The sequence below is a fragment of the Cyprinodon tularosa genome, unplaced genomic scaffold, assembly GCF_016077235.1.
Source record: "Cyprinodon tularosa strain WSP-4 unplaced genomic scaffold, ASM1607723v1 ctg172, whole genome shotgun sequence".
NCBI classification, from domain to species: domain Eukaryota; kingdom Metazoa; phylum Chordata; class Actinopteri; order Cyprinodontiformes; family Cyprinodontidae; genus Cyprinodon; species Cyprinodon tularosa.
In genome coordinates, this window is record NW_024038551.1 from 315,874 (window position 1) to 332,319 (window position 16,446).

General features: G+C 40.3%; 2 protein-coding genes across 2 annotated transcripts in view; one reads left to right on the forward strand and one right to left on the reverse strand.

Moving 5' to 3' along the window:
- Positions 1 to 1,389: 1,389 nt before the first annotated feature.
- Positions 1,390 to 2,414, reverse strand: LOC119781186 (odorant receptor 131-2-like). The gene has a single exon (XM_038281584.1). It carries the CDS (start codon positions 2,412 to 2,414, stop codon positions 1,452 to 1,454), a length of 963 nt encoding a protein of 320 aa, XP_038137512.1. The 3' UTR covers positions 1,390 to 1,451.
- Positions 2,415 to 4,283: 1,869 nt separating this feature from the next.
- Positions 4,284 to 16,446, forward strand: part of LOC119781187 (odorant receptor 131-2-like) — a 91,314-nt gene continuing 79,151 nt past the window's right edge. The window contains exon 1 of the mRNA XM_038281585.1: positions 4,284 to 4,638. Within this exon, the coding sequence (XP_038137513.1) occupies positions 4,284 to 4,638 (355 nt within the window). The remainder of the gene's footprint in view (positions 4,639 to 16,446) is intronic.

Consider the following 16,446-nt stretch of genomic DNA (forward strand, 5'->3'; position numbering starts at 1 on the left):
CAATTGCATTGCCTTATTTCAAGTGCATATTATGTAATTATCTTATTTTAAGGGTAAAAACACTCATTCCACTGGCAAACTATCTAATTTACCTTCTCAAATTAAGGATAAATACACTTAATTTAAGAAAGTTTTACTTTACTTCTGTTCATGAGAACAGAGCTACCCTTGCTCTCATCACTGCTTCTCGTAAACTTGTTTATTCGCCTCAGCCTCATTTGGTTGTAAGCGAGTCCAGGCGTGTTCACCTGAACAAAGGTCGTCATTATGTTGAATTAATATTCCTTAGAAAGGGGTTGAGTCACTCAGTGACGTATGGAGCCATTTTTTTCTCCTTGTCTGCTTTAAAACGTTAAAGAAATGTAAATTAAAAATAACAAAGCCTAATGTTCAACAACATTACAAGCTGTTTTTGGACTGAAAGCTCCTCCTGCTGTTTAATAAATGAAAAGGAAAATATTTTGGACATGAAGAAGCTCTCAGAGCTGCTTGTTTCCAGTAGTCATATTTTGAACAAACATAAAGTTGATAAGTTAACACAAGCTCTTTTTCTAAAGACAAATAATTGTGTAAAGATTGCCACATTTCTTAAAATAATCGTGCTGAATTGTTTATTGGATCACTGATTAGAAAACACTTTTTTTTTCTACACCCCTAAGATTCTTTTTCAGACTCAAACCAACAAACAAATGTAGGGATTTACAGTATATTTATTAACATGAGTTGCATGTTGTAGTTAATTTTGAAAGCTGAACTTTCATTCTAAAAGCAACCATTTTTATTTTGCAATAATTAAGGCATCGATATAATAATAATGAATATCATTCCTCCTTCTGCTTGAAGACATTAACATAAAGGAGAAAACATGTAATTCACTATTTCTTTTGAAAAAGAAAATGCCGCATAGTTTAACCAGTTAAATGACTGGATGAGGATTTTTTTCCTCCTCTTTCTGTAACTTCTTTTGTTTAAAGATAAATGTAATTAGTTAAACACTGCAAATCTAACTTCAGCTGATGTTTCTTTTAGCCATCTTTACTGATTGTTGTTATTGTGTACTTATGATGCATTAGTTATGTCATCTGACTAATAAAAATTAAATAAAATCAACTGTAAACCCAATTACAAAGCATTCAGTGTTCCAGTGGATCTCACATACTTACTGGACAACGATTTGGCTGATAGGTCCTAACATTGAGTCCACTCCCCTGAAGCAAGCTGATCCATTCACACCTCTGCTTGTACCTCTTAGCATCACATCCTGCTCTTTAATCACTGAATTCAATTAAATGTTGGAAGAGAAAACAAGTTTAACCTAATTTCCTTTACATTCAAGGTCACTAAGACTAAAAGAAAAGACTACAAAGAAATAATTAATGACCATATTTTAGAAAAGTACACAGGCTGTTGCTGTTAAAGCAAAACTCACAGCAATATATTAACTATTACGTTCAGTTCTCTCTTAGAAAGAGCAAACCGGAGCCTCTCCACTGACAGCTGAGATTGAGCACGAGGATGGGCCTGATTGTCTGGTCTCTAAGAGCATAGATGAGGCAGTTCAGACATTTAGGAAGAATAGTTAAAGAAACATAGAGAAAAATCTGCAGTTGAACAGCTACAACCCTGTGTAGGTTTTTGGAGATCACCATCACAAGTGAGCTGTGTACCGTTGAAGACACAGTGAGGCCCATCTGTAGCAGATGCAGAAGCAGAGTCCTTCGAACCTTTCTGGCTGAAGTTTTGTCTGCAGAGGCTGAACGAGCTGCTATAATGACACCAGTATAGGTAAAAACGACTGTTACGCCTCCCAACACAAACAGGAAATAGGTGGAGGCTCTGTCGTAAAGGTCAGAGACTGGATCAGAGAATATGCTCTCTTTTCCACAAAAGTCTGTCATCTGAGTGTTCTCCAGGTCTTCTACAGAAAATTTAAACATTATAATTATTTGAACCATAACATTTAGTGAAGTAAAAGTCCAAACAACAGAAATAATTCGAGTTGTGTTCCTGGTGGTGATGACAACGCTGTGTCTTAGAGGATAGCACACGGCTATGTATCTCTCCAAACACATCACCACCAGAGTGAGTGGTGAAATCCTGTGAGAAAGAAAATAAACGGCTGACAGGATGGCGCACACGGGATACGCAAGCGTTACTCTACCGAGAGACAGGAGGAACATCGACTGACTGTGGACCATCTGCAGAGTGTCTGCAAGCAGAAGGTTAAACAGGAGGAGATAACGAGAAGTCTCTCGAAACACTTCTTTACTTCTTAGTGTAAATAAAGTGATCAGATTAATGAAGAGAAAAACGCAGCACGGCACGGTTGTCACAAAAAAAGACACCGCCAGGTTCAGGAGCCCCAGGCGCTGCAGCTCAGCAGTGCTGTTTCCTTGAGTTTTATGAATAAACATTTTTACCAGTATTTAGAAACACTTGCATTTGAAATTTGACATTTCAATAGTACAATTACAGCTTTGGTTCATAAGGCTAAGGGAAATCAACTTCATTCAAAATGCACCATCATTCCTTCCTATGGCTGGACCTGCTTTCAATGCACTATTTATGTTATCTTCAGAGACACCTGAAGCCACTACCCTGTTGTCAAGCTCAGCTAATGATTAGCAAAGGCTGTGATGAACCCACTGAGGACATGGTGAGGCAGAACCTCTGAACTGATGGGGGCGGAATATTTTCAGGAACAAAGTTGGAGGAATCTGTTTTTTTCTTTCATAGGAGTTCTATAAAATTGTTCTGAAGCGGCCTGTCAGTCAATCCAGGAAACCTTTTTGCAGCTGATCAATCAGTTTAATCTATCCTGAAAAGAAACACCCCTTCCCTACAGGAACAGCATCCTCTTTTCCTTCAATAAACATTGTTGGATTTTTATGAGCATGTGCACAAACAGAACATGCAGTTTTAGTAAACATTGAGCGTTTAGATGTGGAATACAGTTTATTCAATCTACAAAGAGGAGTCTTTGAATATAAAAATGAGAGATCAAGTCCTGCAAGTCCCCCTGTCTTGCATGTTTTTGGGGTCTCCTTGCTGCTGTTAGAGTTCCAGTTCTGTTATGTTTTTCTTTTGGATGTTCAGTTTTGCTTTGCTCCTTGTTTTCCTGTTTTTTATGGTTTAATTCTTATTTTATTGTGTTCTTTGTTTTTTTCCGGGTTACTGTCTTAGTCTTGGTTCTGTTATGTTTTCCTTTGAATGTTCAGTTTTGCTTTACTCAATGTTTTTCTAGTTTTAGTTGTTTAATTCTTATTTTGTTGTTCTAGTTATTTTCAGTTCTCGGGTTTTTATTTGTTGCCCTCTGCTGCCCTCTTGAGTTCTCCTTTTTTCCCTTGCCCCTTACTTGTTTCTGCTCTGCTCACACCTGCTCCCAATCTCCTCGTTAGTCCTCTCTTTGTTTCAGTCTCCCATAAATACACTCTCTGTTCAGTTCCTCAGGGCTGGTTCCTCATCAAACTTCCTCCTACTCCGTCTCTCTGAGCCTACCTCCTTGTGATTGTGATCCCCCTGATGTCTCCTTGGTTTCTGGTTCATTTGACTTGTTTTCATGTTTTGATTTTTGGATTCCTGGTTTCCTGTTTGTTTGGGCTTTGTTTTTTCATATTAGGATTTCCTGCCTCTGTATTCAGTTTACCTTTTCATTAAATCATCAAGAAATTCACCTCTGCCACCTTGCCTCTGCATTTGGGTCAACAGACCACAACCAAATCTTGACAGTCGCCACACTGCATATAAAGGAGGAGTATTTACTTTATAGAGTAACTAGTTATAGTTACTAGAAACATTGACCGGTCAAAGCTCAGTAACTGAGATAACTTATCGTGTGTAAATGGAAAACAAACTGAACTAAACCGAGCTAGAAACAACCAAACCGAGCTAAGTGGAGACCAGTTCCCGAGGTGGGCTCGGCTCAGTTTTTCCCTGGCTCGGTTCTATGACAACAAGAGCGCATGAGTAAAAAACCCCGATTCCTCCAACTTTGTTCCTGAAAATATTCCGTCCCCATCAGTTCAGAGGTTCTGCCTCACCATGTCCTCAGTGGGTTCATCGCAGCCCTTTGCTAATCATTAGCTGAGCTTGACAACAGGGTAGTGGCTACAGGTGTCTCTGAAGATGACATAAATAGTGCATTGAAAGAAGGTCCAGCCATAGGAAGGAATGATGGTACATTTTGAATGAAGTTGATTTCCCTTAGCCTTATGAACCAAAGGTGTAATTGTACTATTGAAATGTCGTATTTCAAATGCAAGTGTTTCTAAATACTGGTAAAAATGTTTATTCATAAAAGTCAAGGAAACAGCACTGCTGAGCTGCAGCACCTGGGGCTCCTGCACCTGGCGGTGTCTTTTTTTGTGACAACCGTGCCGTGCTGCGTTTTTCTCTTCATTAATCTGATCACTTTATTTACACTAAGAAGTAAAGAAGTGTTTCGAGAGACTTCTCGTTATCTCCTCCTGTTTAACCTTCTGCTTGCAGACACTCTGCAGATGGTCCACAGTCAGTCGATGTTCCTCCTGTCTCTCGGTAGAGTAACGCTTGCGTATCCCGTGTGCGCCATCCTGTCAGCCGTTTATTTTCTTTCTCACAGAATTTCACAACTCACTCTGGTGGTGATGTGTTTAGAGAGTATGAGGATTATTCTCAGAATCGAGGTTTTGCTATGCCCGAACAAGTCAGCTAAACTGTTAAACCATGAATGATATTGAAAAAATTCCTTCAATGTGAGTGCTAGAAGGGTCTGAAGATGTTCTATACCAAGTTTCATGTTAGTACTTTAAATGGTTAAGAAATGGGAGCGATACGAAAATATGTATCATTTTGCCTTTTATTTTGTAGGGTTACTGGAGTCTTATTTTGAAAGTCTAGCAGTTTTGTATCAGGGTTGCATGTGAAGGGAAGGGTCATTGTTAGAGTGATAATTATAAAATTAATGTGTGGGCATATGAAACATTCTGGTTCTGGTTCTATCCTGTGATTCAATTTTTATGACCTGCATCCAGTAGCTCATGAGGCAGAGTCACACGGTTGTGTGACTTCCATCCAGCCAGATGGTCATTTCACACTATCCTATGACCTGCATCCTGCCAGATAATCATTACTGGGTTTTCTGTTTAAGGCCTGCCCTATTATGTTGTAAACTGTTAATAAAAGGCTTTGCTGTGAAGGGATTTGAGAAAAAAGGTGCTGTTTCTGAGCCAGCAGCTTCTCTCCCCTGTGCAGAGGTTGACAACATCCCTGTCTGTGTTTGATCATTTCGTCCTCTTAATCTTTTAAACTCACATTTCTCTGGATTTAAACCCCAACATTTTTGGTGCCGAAAACCTCGGGAGTCAAGATCCAATTGTCCAGGACCGTGCGGGACCAAGGCCAAAAAACTGTTGACAGTAGCCAATAGGTTGGTCCAGCCCTGCCCTGGGCATCCTGGTGACGACTCAAGCTGAGGACTGATCTGCACGACAAAGGGTAGGCCTAAAGCTTTTGATCAAAAGTTGGTCTGGGACCATGTGAAAGCTATAACTAGTTGTACTCGCAAGAATATTTGACAAACAGGGTTTTGTTGTGATAGATCTGGGATCGGTATTCTGTGCGTTTGGGTCTGGGAACCTCTGTGTTCAAGCTATAACTGGTTGTAGTCGCAAGAATATTTGACAACCAGGGTTTTGTTGTGATAGATCTGGGATCGGTATTCTGTGCGTTTGGGTCTGGGAACCTCTGTGTTCAAGCTATAACTGGTTGTAGTCGCAAGAATATTTGACAAACAGGGTTTTGTTGTGATAGATCTGGGATCGGTATTCTGTGCGTTTGGGTGTGGGAACCTCTGTGTTCTTTTAAGATAAGAACACAGCTAAGTAAGGTTTGCAGCTGCCGCAGCAGGGATATTTCACAGATACGGCATCTGGGTATCCAGTGCGTGCGAGGGCCTGGAGTTGGAGACTCCAAAGTGTACACGTAACGATAGCTGTTTTTTTTGTCTATGTTGGTTAAAATAAAAAAAATATATTAGGCCTTAGAATAGGTGTGTGTGACTGTGTGAAAGTGTGTGAGGATACAATCGAACCTTTCAGGTTCTGTTGTTTCATACTAAAACAGCAGAAATCAATACAGTATAACTCTTGTGGATGCAGAGGCAAGAATTTCTCACCTGAAAATGTAGAAGCAGAAATTACCACAACAGTGTTTGGGTGCTGTCCTGCTGAATGAACATCCAGTGCATAGAATACCCTAGGTGTTTGTACTGGACTAAATTCTTTAAAATGGGAAAAGGTCAAAATAAATTAGAGATAACTCAGAATCTACGATTAGAAGTCGTAGAAGTGCAGGATCCAACAAAAAAAATTATCACTTGAATATATAGTTTGGAAAAAATATGGGTTTGAGGGACGCCTCTATTCCAAGATAAAATAATAAGAACTAAAGGATAAAAAAAATAGAACTAAAGTGAGTCAGGGAGGTAAAAGAATTAAAAAGGATGGGTTCAGGGAAGAGTATAGAGAAGATCATAAAGGGGATGTAAAGTTTGTGTCAGATTGATTCAAGTAATTTAAAATACTTGTAGGAGTGGAAGTAGATCAATGGAGAAATGTTATGTGCCGGCTAAAAACAAGCACTAGTGAAAAATAGATAAATAAATAAATAAATAAATAAATAAATAAATAAATAAATAAATAAATAGATAAATAAATAGATAAGCTCCAAATGGTGAGGTGTAAGTATGATACATGCACAAAGTAGATACGATGAAAACCTAAATAAATAGATCTAATGCTGTGTTTGTCCGGTTTTAATTTTATGTGTTTCTGTCTTTAAAGTTATGTTTGTGGGTCTTTTAAGTTGTTTGTGTGTCCAAAAAATAATGAAACACAGTTTAGAGGGAGACAGCTTAAATCTGCATAAGCGCGCAGGGGGGATGTCACTGGAGCGATGGCTGCAGCATTGTTCTAATTGACAGCCTTCCTAATGCGTCTGCAGGGTCTCCAAAACTATAATTTCGGAACCAAAATTTAAAATTAATAAACCCACAAAAAAATTATTTTAGTCATGCAAGCTACATACAGGAAAAAGGGGGTGTTGAACGCTCCACAGCCTAAAACTAAAAAGCAAATGATGGCTTTTCTAGGTTTGTGTAATTACTGTAGGACATGGATTTCCAATTATGCTGAGGTTACTCAGCCACTGCTTGATCTCATTTATACAAATGATATGGCAATGATAGATAAAATAGTGTGGACTCCAACTGCAGAGTCAGCTTTTTCACAACTAAAGGACCTGATTGCAATCTGTAGTGGCACTACCAGATTATTCTAAACCATTTATCCAAGCAGTGGATTGCAGGGGACAATTCATGACCTCTCTGCTAATGCAGAAACAAGGGGAAAAATGAGGCCAGTGGCATTTTATTCCAAAAGATTAGATCCAGTTGTAGCTGCCCCACCACACTGCGTAAGATCAGTTTGTGCTGCAGCTCTAGCTGTGCAGAGCCCATCTGAAATTGTCTTGTATCATCCGCTGACCTTGTTAATACCTCATGCAGTGGAACTGTGGGTCACATTAGCAAAAATGACTTTTATGTCTCCAGCCAGACATCTAAATATTATGACCACTTTGCTGTCTCAGCCTCACCTCACGCTTCAGAGATGTAATTCTTTAAATCCCTCAACCTTGCGGCCCACACCGGAAGATGGTGACCCAAACCAATGTGTTGAAAAAACAACTATGAGTTGCAAGCCGCGTTCAGATATAAAAGATGAACCACAGGAGGGTTATAAAAATTTGTATGTGGATGTGTCAGTTTCCAAAAAGAAATTAGTTGTTTTTACAATTGTAGATGAGTTAAAAAAAAAAAAAAAACTCTTTACAGTGCTGCTTTAAAATTATCATATTCTGCGCAAGCTAGCAGAAATTGTTGCATTAACGAAAACATGTGAAATTTCAAAAGGCATCAAGGATGCAGGGGCGGTTCTAGAACTTCAAAGGGGGCTTTCAGCCCAGACCAGTAAAAGCAGACCAGGAAGGAAGAGTCCACAGGGGAAGTTCTTCATCTGAGTGTGAATAGGTGTTTGAGTAAATGGGGGACCAGGAAGACAGAGTCCACAGGGGAAGTTCTTCATCTGAGTGTGAATAGGTGTTTGAGCAAATGGGGGAGACATTAAAATAGTAGACGTGTATGAAGCATGGGGGATATTAAATGCATTAAAGGCAAAAACATGAATAGTTTTAACAATTATTAGACAAACAGTTAGACTTATATGCAATTCAGGAGCCTGTAAAATTTGCATTAAAGATAATGTAGGACTAAAACCATCTAAAATGCTAGTTTTTGTAAAACCAGCAAATGGTCAAACATCCTAGGAGTGGATGTCAAAGGATTAGGAAAAAGATTGCAAGGTTGCATGTTTTTGTAGTAATATCACCAACTAACCACATTAATTTGTTAGGATGGGAATTGATGGGAAAATTTAAGCAATTTTTCCCAAACAGGGTGGCATGAAGGCTGAATGTGGAGAACATATAAATAGCGTTTCAACAAAATCTTCTTGTGTTTATATGCACTATGCTAGAAGCACATTGTCAGATCCACAGGATGAAAGTCTGTTAGTTGAACAGTAGAACACTTTGAATTTGTGCAAAACAGTTTCTGAAACAAGACATTACTATAATGGCGACACAAATTATGTACATAGATGGGGGTTCTTAGCAGCAGTTACTGTTATTACACAGATGTAAGGAATGTACTGCTTATCATGGGTAAATCATTTGTAATTGGTTAAGACCAGTGAAGCACAGTGGAGAGACACAGGCCTGCATTTAGAAGCTGCAGAAGGCGCATCTGATTTCTATCTATGTCCGCACCACACAAACCAGGCTGGCTTTATAGCCATAACACAGAACTATGGAAACAGCCTCATAAAATTCTGTTCAATGTAAAACCCCAGGTTCAAGATTTAGCATGTGTTATAATAACTCAGCATTCTTTGCTATCACAATTTGATGAAAATGATTTCAAAGATATTCCAAATACTTTGTGGTCTACAAGAAGAATTGATGCAAGACTGTTGACAACTATAGATTTAGTTGAAATAGTTCCTAATACAGGCCAAGGATAAAACAATATCTGCTAGAATGTGAAGCAAAGGAAAGTATAAACTAGTTATACAAATTTTAGCGGGTGCAGAAATAAGTTTGTTGTTTGGGCCATGTTATTTCGGAGGAGGGTGAAAAGCTAAAAGGGTATCTTTTTGGAGTTGTGCAATGACTGCAGGGCTTAGATTCCACATTATGAAAAAAAAAAAAGAAACTCAGCTTTTCTTAAGTTTTTTTTTTTTATGACACACTAATAGCTATGTCAGAGAAGCAGACAGCAATTCACAGAGCTGAATGTAGGACTTTTCTCGGCAACTGTCTTAGCTTTGTAGACTTATCAAAAGCCGTGCAAAAGCTGTGCATTAAAACAGTTGGCGGTTGAGCAGGTCTACTTTTAGGGTTAAAGGGGGCCCGTGTGGACAACAGTTCCTCCATATTCTTATTCTTTAGTTGGATATATTTATATATATATAACTGTAACTTGAGCATGTAGCAAAAGCAATTTCCCTCTGGACTTATTCTGATTCTGATTAAAACCAGCAGCTATTTTGATCCATGAAATTATCATGTTTCAAACAGGGGGGGGGGGGGGGTTATGATGAATATAGTATAGTAACACACACAGGTGTGTAACTACTACTGCTTTTAAAAAGTTATGATGAATATAGTATAGAAACACACACAGGTGTGTAACTACTACTGCTTTTAAAATTTTTGCATGTCTCACATGTTGTAAATACAATTCACAAGCAAATCAGAAAACTAAGTGAGGACAGACACCAAGAGGTACAGCTCCATTTGAAGTAATTAGCATGGACTACATTGAGCTGACCCCAAGTGGACAGTACAAGTACTGCATAGTCCTAGTGAACAATTTTTCTAAATGGGTAGAAATTATTCCCACAAAACATGCCAATGCACTGACAGTAGCAAAAGCTTTGTGTAAACATATCATACCTGAGCATGGTATCCAAAAAAAAAAAAAAAAAAAATCCTTACAAAGTGATAATGGAACACATTTTGTGAATGAAGTGGTATGACTGATGTCCAAACATTTAAACATAAACTTTGAAACATCACTGTTCCTACCATCCACAGAGTGCATGATTAGTGGAGAGAATTGCAAAATAGATTGAGAAAATTCATGGCAGAAAAAGGAAAACCATGACCAGAGTGTTTGCAATTGGTAAAATTACTCATGAGGATTATTCCAACATGTGATGGTTTGGCCTCTTTTGAAATAGTGAATGGGAGACCTTTTGTTCTACCTTTATGGGAAGGACAGCCATGGACTGAAAAAGAAAAAGAACATTGACCCATTAACTAAGTGAATTCTGAAGCTGTTCAAATACAGAACTGTTCAAAGAACATGTAATCTGCCCAGAGCTTCTTTTGTTTCCCCGCAGGAAGGTCTGAAGCCTGGAGACCGAGTGCTGATTAAAATCATCAAAAGGAAGAATTGGGAAGCTCCGAGGTGGGAAGGACCCTACATACTGTAGTGCAACTAACAACCCCCACCGCTGTGAAGATCCAAGAGAGAAAAAACTTGAATCCACCAGAGTCATTGTAAGCTGATTAAAAAAATTTCCTCAGCAAAAAGCCCAGTTACTTTCACAGGGACCCCACAACTAAGGTAAAGATCTGTGGTGAAGTCCAGCTTCAAAGGGGTTTGGTTTTTTAGGACCACTCGTCTCAACGCTGGTGAAGAAACCAACCTAACCCAGTCTTTTAGAGTCCGGTTAGTGGGTGTTTCCTTGGACGGACTGGCGAAGATGTGCAAAACCAAAGTGGTTTTGCTGCCCGGTGATGACCGTTGGACTGGTGTTACTAAGGACTCAAACTGACTGTCTGAAACAAAGGAGGAACAGAATGGTCTTTGATGGATCCACAGCAAGTCATCCTACAGTGCCAAAATTTGGTGGCAGCATTCCAAGCGCCTTGCTGAAGATTTGAACAAAACAGACTGTTATGTTTTTACTCATGTTCCTACTTCTATGAATACAATATGAATTGAAAGATGCTGATGTTAATTATGCCCAACAGGGGGGAAATGTTAGAGTGATAATTATAAAATTAATGTGTGGGCATATGAAACATTCTGGTTCTGGTTCTATCCTGTGATTCAATCAGGAGAGTCATAAACTTTTATGACCTGCATCCAGTAGCTGTTCAACTGCAGATTTTTCTCTATGTTTCTTTAACTATTCTTCCTAAATGTCTGAACTGCCTCATCTATGCTCTTAGAGACCAGACAATCAGGCCCATCCTCATGCTCAATCTCAGCTGTCAGTGGAGAGGCTCCGGTTTGCTCTTTCTAAAAGAGAACGGAACGTAATAGTTACTATATTGCTGTGAGTTTTGGCTTTAACAGCAACAGCCTGTGTATTTTTTTAAAATTGGGTCATTAATTATTTATTTGTAGTCTTTTCTTTTAGTCTTACTGACCTTGAATGTAAAGGAAATTAGGTTAAACTTGTTTTCTCCTCCAACATTTAATTGAATTCAGTGATGAAAGAGCAGGATGTGATGCTAAGAGGTACAAGCAGGACCTATCAGCCAAATCGTTGTCCAGTAAGTATGTGAGATCCACTGGAACACTGAATGCTTTGCAATTGGGTTTACAGTTGATTTTATTTAATTTTTATTAGTCAGATGACATAACTAATGCATCATAATTTCACATGACATATAGATATATGTATATATATATATTTTAAAGTGACTCCTCAAAAATGGACCTTTATGCAAGTCATTTCTGCCATATGGAACCGTCTGTGAAAGTCCTGAACTTTGCAGCTGCTGGTCCTCTTCTTTTCACCACCATCCCTCTGTCTGTCCTGCGTTCACTCATCACTGTGAGCTTTGGCTCTTCTACAAAACATGACTGGTCCAAACAGCCACAAACAATCTGGTCTGCAGAGGGTATCATCACTGCTGACCTTCCCTCTATATAGGACCTGCACAGGTAGGAGGTCAGAGGATGTCCCTGCAGACCCACAAATCACGTGCAGCAGGGCTATTCAGACGTCATCATGCATCTCATGTAGCGAATGGCAGATGTTGTGTAGAAAGGCCTTTAAAAGCAATGTGTGGGTAGTTCTGATCTGATCTTATATTGTGTCACCAGAGCAGAGAAACCCTTCTGCTCAAGACTGTTCTGTAATTCTTCTCTGTTCAGATGTTTCCCCACCTTGTTGATTTCCTCCCTGCACTGGAAAAAAAAAATGGAAATCTAGATAATGAATTTTAATTAAGTGTATTTGTTTTGGACTGAGTAGGTAAAAAGAGACATTTTGCCAATGGAACAAGACAATTTAAACTTAAAATAAGAAAACACAATTGCATTGCCTTATTTCAAGTGCATTCTATATAATTATCTTATTTTAAGGGTAAAACACTCATTTCACCGTCAAACTTTCTAATTTACCTTCTCAAATTATGAATAAATACACTTAATTTAAGAAAGTTTTACTTATTTCTAGATCGTTTTTCCAGTGTGACCAACTGCCTCATGAGAACAGAGCTACCCTTGCTCTCATCACTGCTTTTCGTAAACTTGTTTGTTGTTCATTTGGTTGTAAGCGAGTACAGGCGTGTTCACCTGAACAAAGGTCGTCATTATGTTGAATTAATATTCTTTGGAAAGGGGTTGAGTCACTCAGTGACGTATGGAGCCAAGTTTTTTCTCCTTGTCTGCATTGAAATGTTAAAGGAATGTAAATTAAAAATAACAAAGCCTAATGTTCAACAAAATTAAAAGCTGTTTTAGGACTGAAAGCTCCTCCTGCTGTTTAATAAATGAAAAGGAAACAATTTGGACATGAAGAAGCTCTCTGAGCTGCTTGTTTCCAGCAGTCATATTTTGAACAAAACATAAAGTTGTTAAGTTAACACAAGCTATTTTTTTAAAGACAAATAATTGTATAAAGATTGCCATATTTCTTAAAGCTGCAGTCTGTTACATTGAGGAGAGAGCAGACTTTGACTGAAAATTTGAAGAAAAACAGGTTTCACGCCACTCCCCACCCTCTCTGCTTCACTCATGCCCCACCTCCAAGCTCCACCCCTCTCACAGCATCTGCGCGGCTACCGCATGCGACAAGAAGCGTCCAAGGAGCGTACGCGGCATGGAGTGTGAACCGGTAAGAGCGATAACACTCACCTCCAAGCAGCTAGATATAAGATGCCGGGCGGCAGCGGCAGGTTCAGCGGTGAGAGGGAGGGGGCGGGATTCAGCCTGTGTGAGCTGTGATTGACACTCCATCAGACGCTCCTCTGGCTGTGATTCGTTGTTTTGTCTCGTCCCGAAATATTCTTTCCAGATTGCAATACAGGCAGTAGGCGGGACCAATTGAAGCAGTTTTTTTCACAGGTTACATATCACATGTAGTGCTGTCTGGGCATAGGGACAGTTTTAGCCAATATGACAAAAAAGTGATTTTTAAAAACTTAGACTTCAGCTTTAAATTAATCGTGCTGAATTGTTTATTGGATCACTGATTAGAAAACACTTCTACATGTTGGGATCTGGAGCTGTACCACCTTCCTCCAGCAGAGTGCGCCGTGGGTCCTCCTGAGCTGAGCCTCCAACACACCTGTGGGGCATCTCATCATCAGAGTTCCAGCGCTATATAACCTGCCTTCAGACCTTGCTTCAACGCCGCAGTGTTGAGCTAGTTTGGTTAGCGACCTGAGCCTTGTAACCTGAGAATCTTAGCTATCTCTTTATGAGATAAGATTCTAACTCTTCGTTGTTTTTTGCCTCACAGGAATCCTGTCTCTCCCTGAGGCTCTGGATGAGCTTAACCTGCCGAGCCTGCCCTCGTGAGCCAAACCTGAAGACTCTTCTGTGGATTCCCCTGCAGCTCTTGGCTAAGAGCTGGAAACTCAAATCAAGGTCTGCCCTCAAAGTCAGAAGTAAGACGCTGAAGCAATTATTGGACTCTGCTGAACAAACAGTCTCTGGACCCAACAGTTTCCTCTCTCAAAGAGAAACCCGGACTCCTTCAAGGTATTCCTCAGAAATATCTAAGACTCATAACTCATCAGTCCGTTTGCTAACTGAACTGTCATCCCTGCAGACTCCAGTGAACCTGCCCCCCGACCAGCTCCAGTTCCAGTGCAATATTCATGTGCTTGTGTTTCAATAAACCTTGTTAAACTTTTTATCCAGCCTCCGTGTGTGTTCTGCATATTGGGCTTACTCTGTAACCCATCATGACAGAACACTGCGGCCAAACACTAAGCCCAGCAGGCCACCTCCGTCGGAGGCTTGAGGAGCAAGACGCTCAGATCCAAGGACACGCTCAAACCCTCCGTGAGTTACATACCAAGATTGAATGTCAAAATCAAATGCTTCAAACGTATGCTGGCTACATGGGCAGTGCTAACGCTGCATCAGCAGCACGTCTTTTTCCGGATCCACTTCCGCCTCTAAGGTCAACAGCTGTGACGTCATCTCCTGAGTTCCGTCCTAGTCTCCCTGAAAAGTTCTCAGGTAATCAGAAAGAATGTAAGGGATTTTTGTTTCAATGCCGTCTAATTTTTGAGAACTCGCCTGGCAGTTTCCCTACAGATAAGAAGATGATAACTTTTATTTTGTCCCAACTAACTGGACGAGCCCTGGAGTGGGCGGAGGCAAGGTTTGCCTCCGAGGACAGCTTCAGATGTACATTTTCTGATTTTGTTTCTGAATTTTCCCAGGTGTTTAATCAGGACTCTGATCAAACAATTGACTCTCGAGCTCTGCTAAATCTAAGACAGGGAAATTCCACGGTGGCGGAGTTTTTCATCGACTTCCGGGTCAAAGCCACAGCTTCCGGATGGAACGAATGTGCTCTTAAAAGTGCATATTTTAAGGCACTGAATGACAATATCAAGGATGAACTTGCAACTCTCGACGAACCAGCTAGTTTGGAAGAATTAATCCGCCTAACGATTAGGTTGGAGAACAGACTTCGTGCTAGAAACAGCTCAAGACAAAAGAGTCAAAATTTTTTTGTGTCTGCCCCTGCATTGAATAATGCTTCTGTTTTTTCTGGATCCACAGAACCCGTTTCCAAGCCAAGGCCTAAAACCCAGACTCTCTCTATGCCTGTCCAGGTCTCTCACTCAGTTGAGACGGAAGCCGAACCCATGCAGGTTGGACACACAAGGCTAACTCCTGAGGAAAGACGTTTCAGGGGCAAGTTGTGCATATACTGTGGTGAGACTGGCCATTTCATTGCTTCCTGCCCTGCTAAGTCAAAAGCCGGGGCCCGTCAGAGGAACTGAGGAGTCTGACGGGCCATTTGAAAATTGAAAAGTCTCCTCATTTGATGCTTCCAGCCACTCTGTTTTTCTCTAACCAGAATCTCACATTGTCTGCGTTTATCGACTCTGGATGTGAGCGTAATCTTATAGACTCTAACCTGGTTCTGCAGCTACAGATCGAAACTGTTCCGTTAGCCAAACCACTTAGTGTCTCTGCTATTGATGGGAAGAGACTGCATCAAGTTACCCATCAAACGCAACCTCTAGAGCTTTTGATCTCTGGAAATCATCGTGAGACTTTAACATTTTTTGTTCTTCCTTCTACATGTGCTTCCTTGGGGCTGGGTTTTGAGTGGTTGGAACGACATAATCCCCATATTAACTGGGCTGAACGCCACATTGAGTCGTGGTCGACCTCCTGTCATGAAACATGCCTTCGTTCTGCAGCTCCCGCTGTACAGTCTCCTAGAGGTGGGGGGGAGATGGACTCTCCTGACCTTTCTTCTGTCCCTTCCGAGTATCATGATCTGGCTCCTGTCTTCAGTAAGGTCAGTGCTACGTCTCTTCCACCTCACAGACCATATGACTGTGCGATTGAGCTATTACCTGGAGCTCCCCTGCCCAGCAGCAGACTTTACAACATTTCCAAACCAGAACGTGAAACCATGAAAAAGTATATAAATGAGTCCCTAGCTGCTGGAATAATCCGTCCATCTTCTTCTCCGTTGGGTGCTAGTTTCTTTTTTGTGGGCAAGAAAGATGGTTCCTTAAGACCTTGTATAGACTACAGAGGCCTTAACCAAATAACTGTTAAAAATAAATACCCACTTCCGTTACTAGCATCAGCCTTTGAACCAGTACAAGGGGCTACTGTCTTCACCAAGCTCGACTTAAGAAACGCATATCACCTTCTCAGGATAAGAGAGGGTGACGAATGGAAGACAGCCTTTAAAAACCCCTTTGGGCCAGTTTGAATATCTGGTTATGCCTTTTGGTCTCACTAACGCTCCTGCATGTTTTCAAGCGCTCGTCAATGATGTCCTCAGAGACTTTCTGAATATTTTTGTGTTTGTATACATTGACGACATTTTAATCTACTCC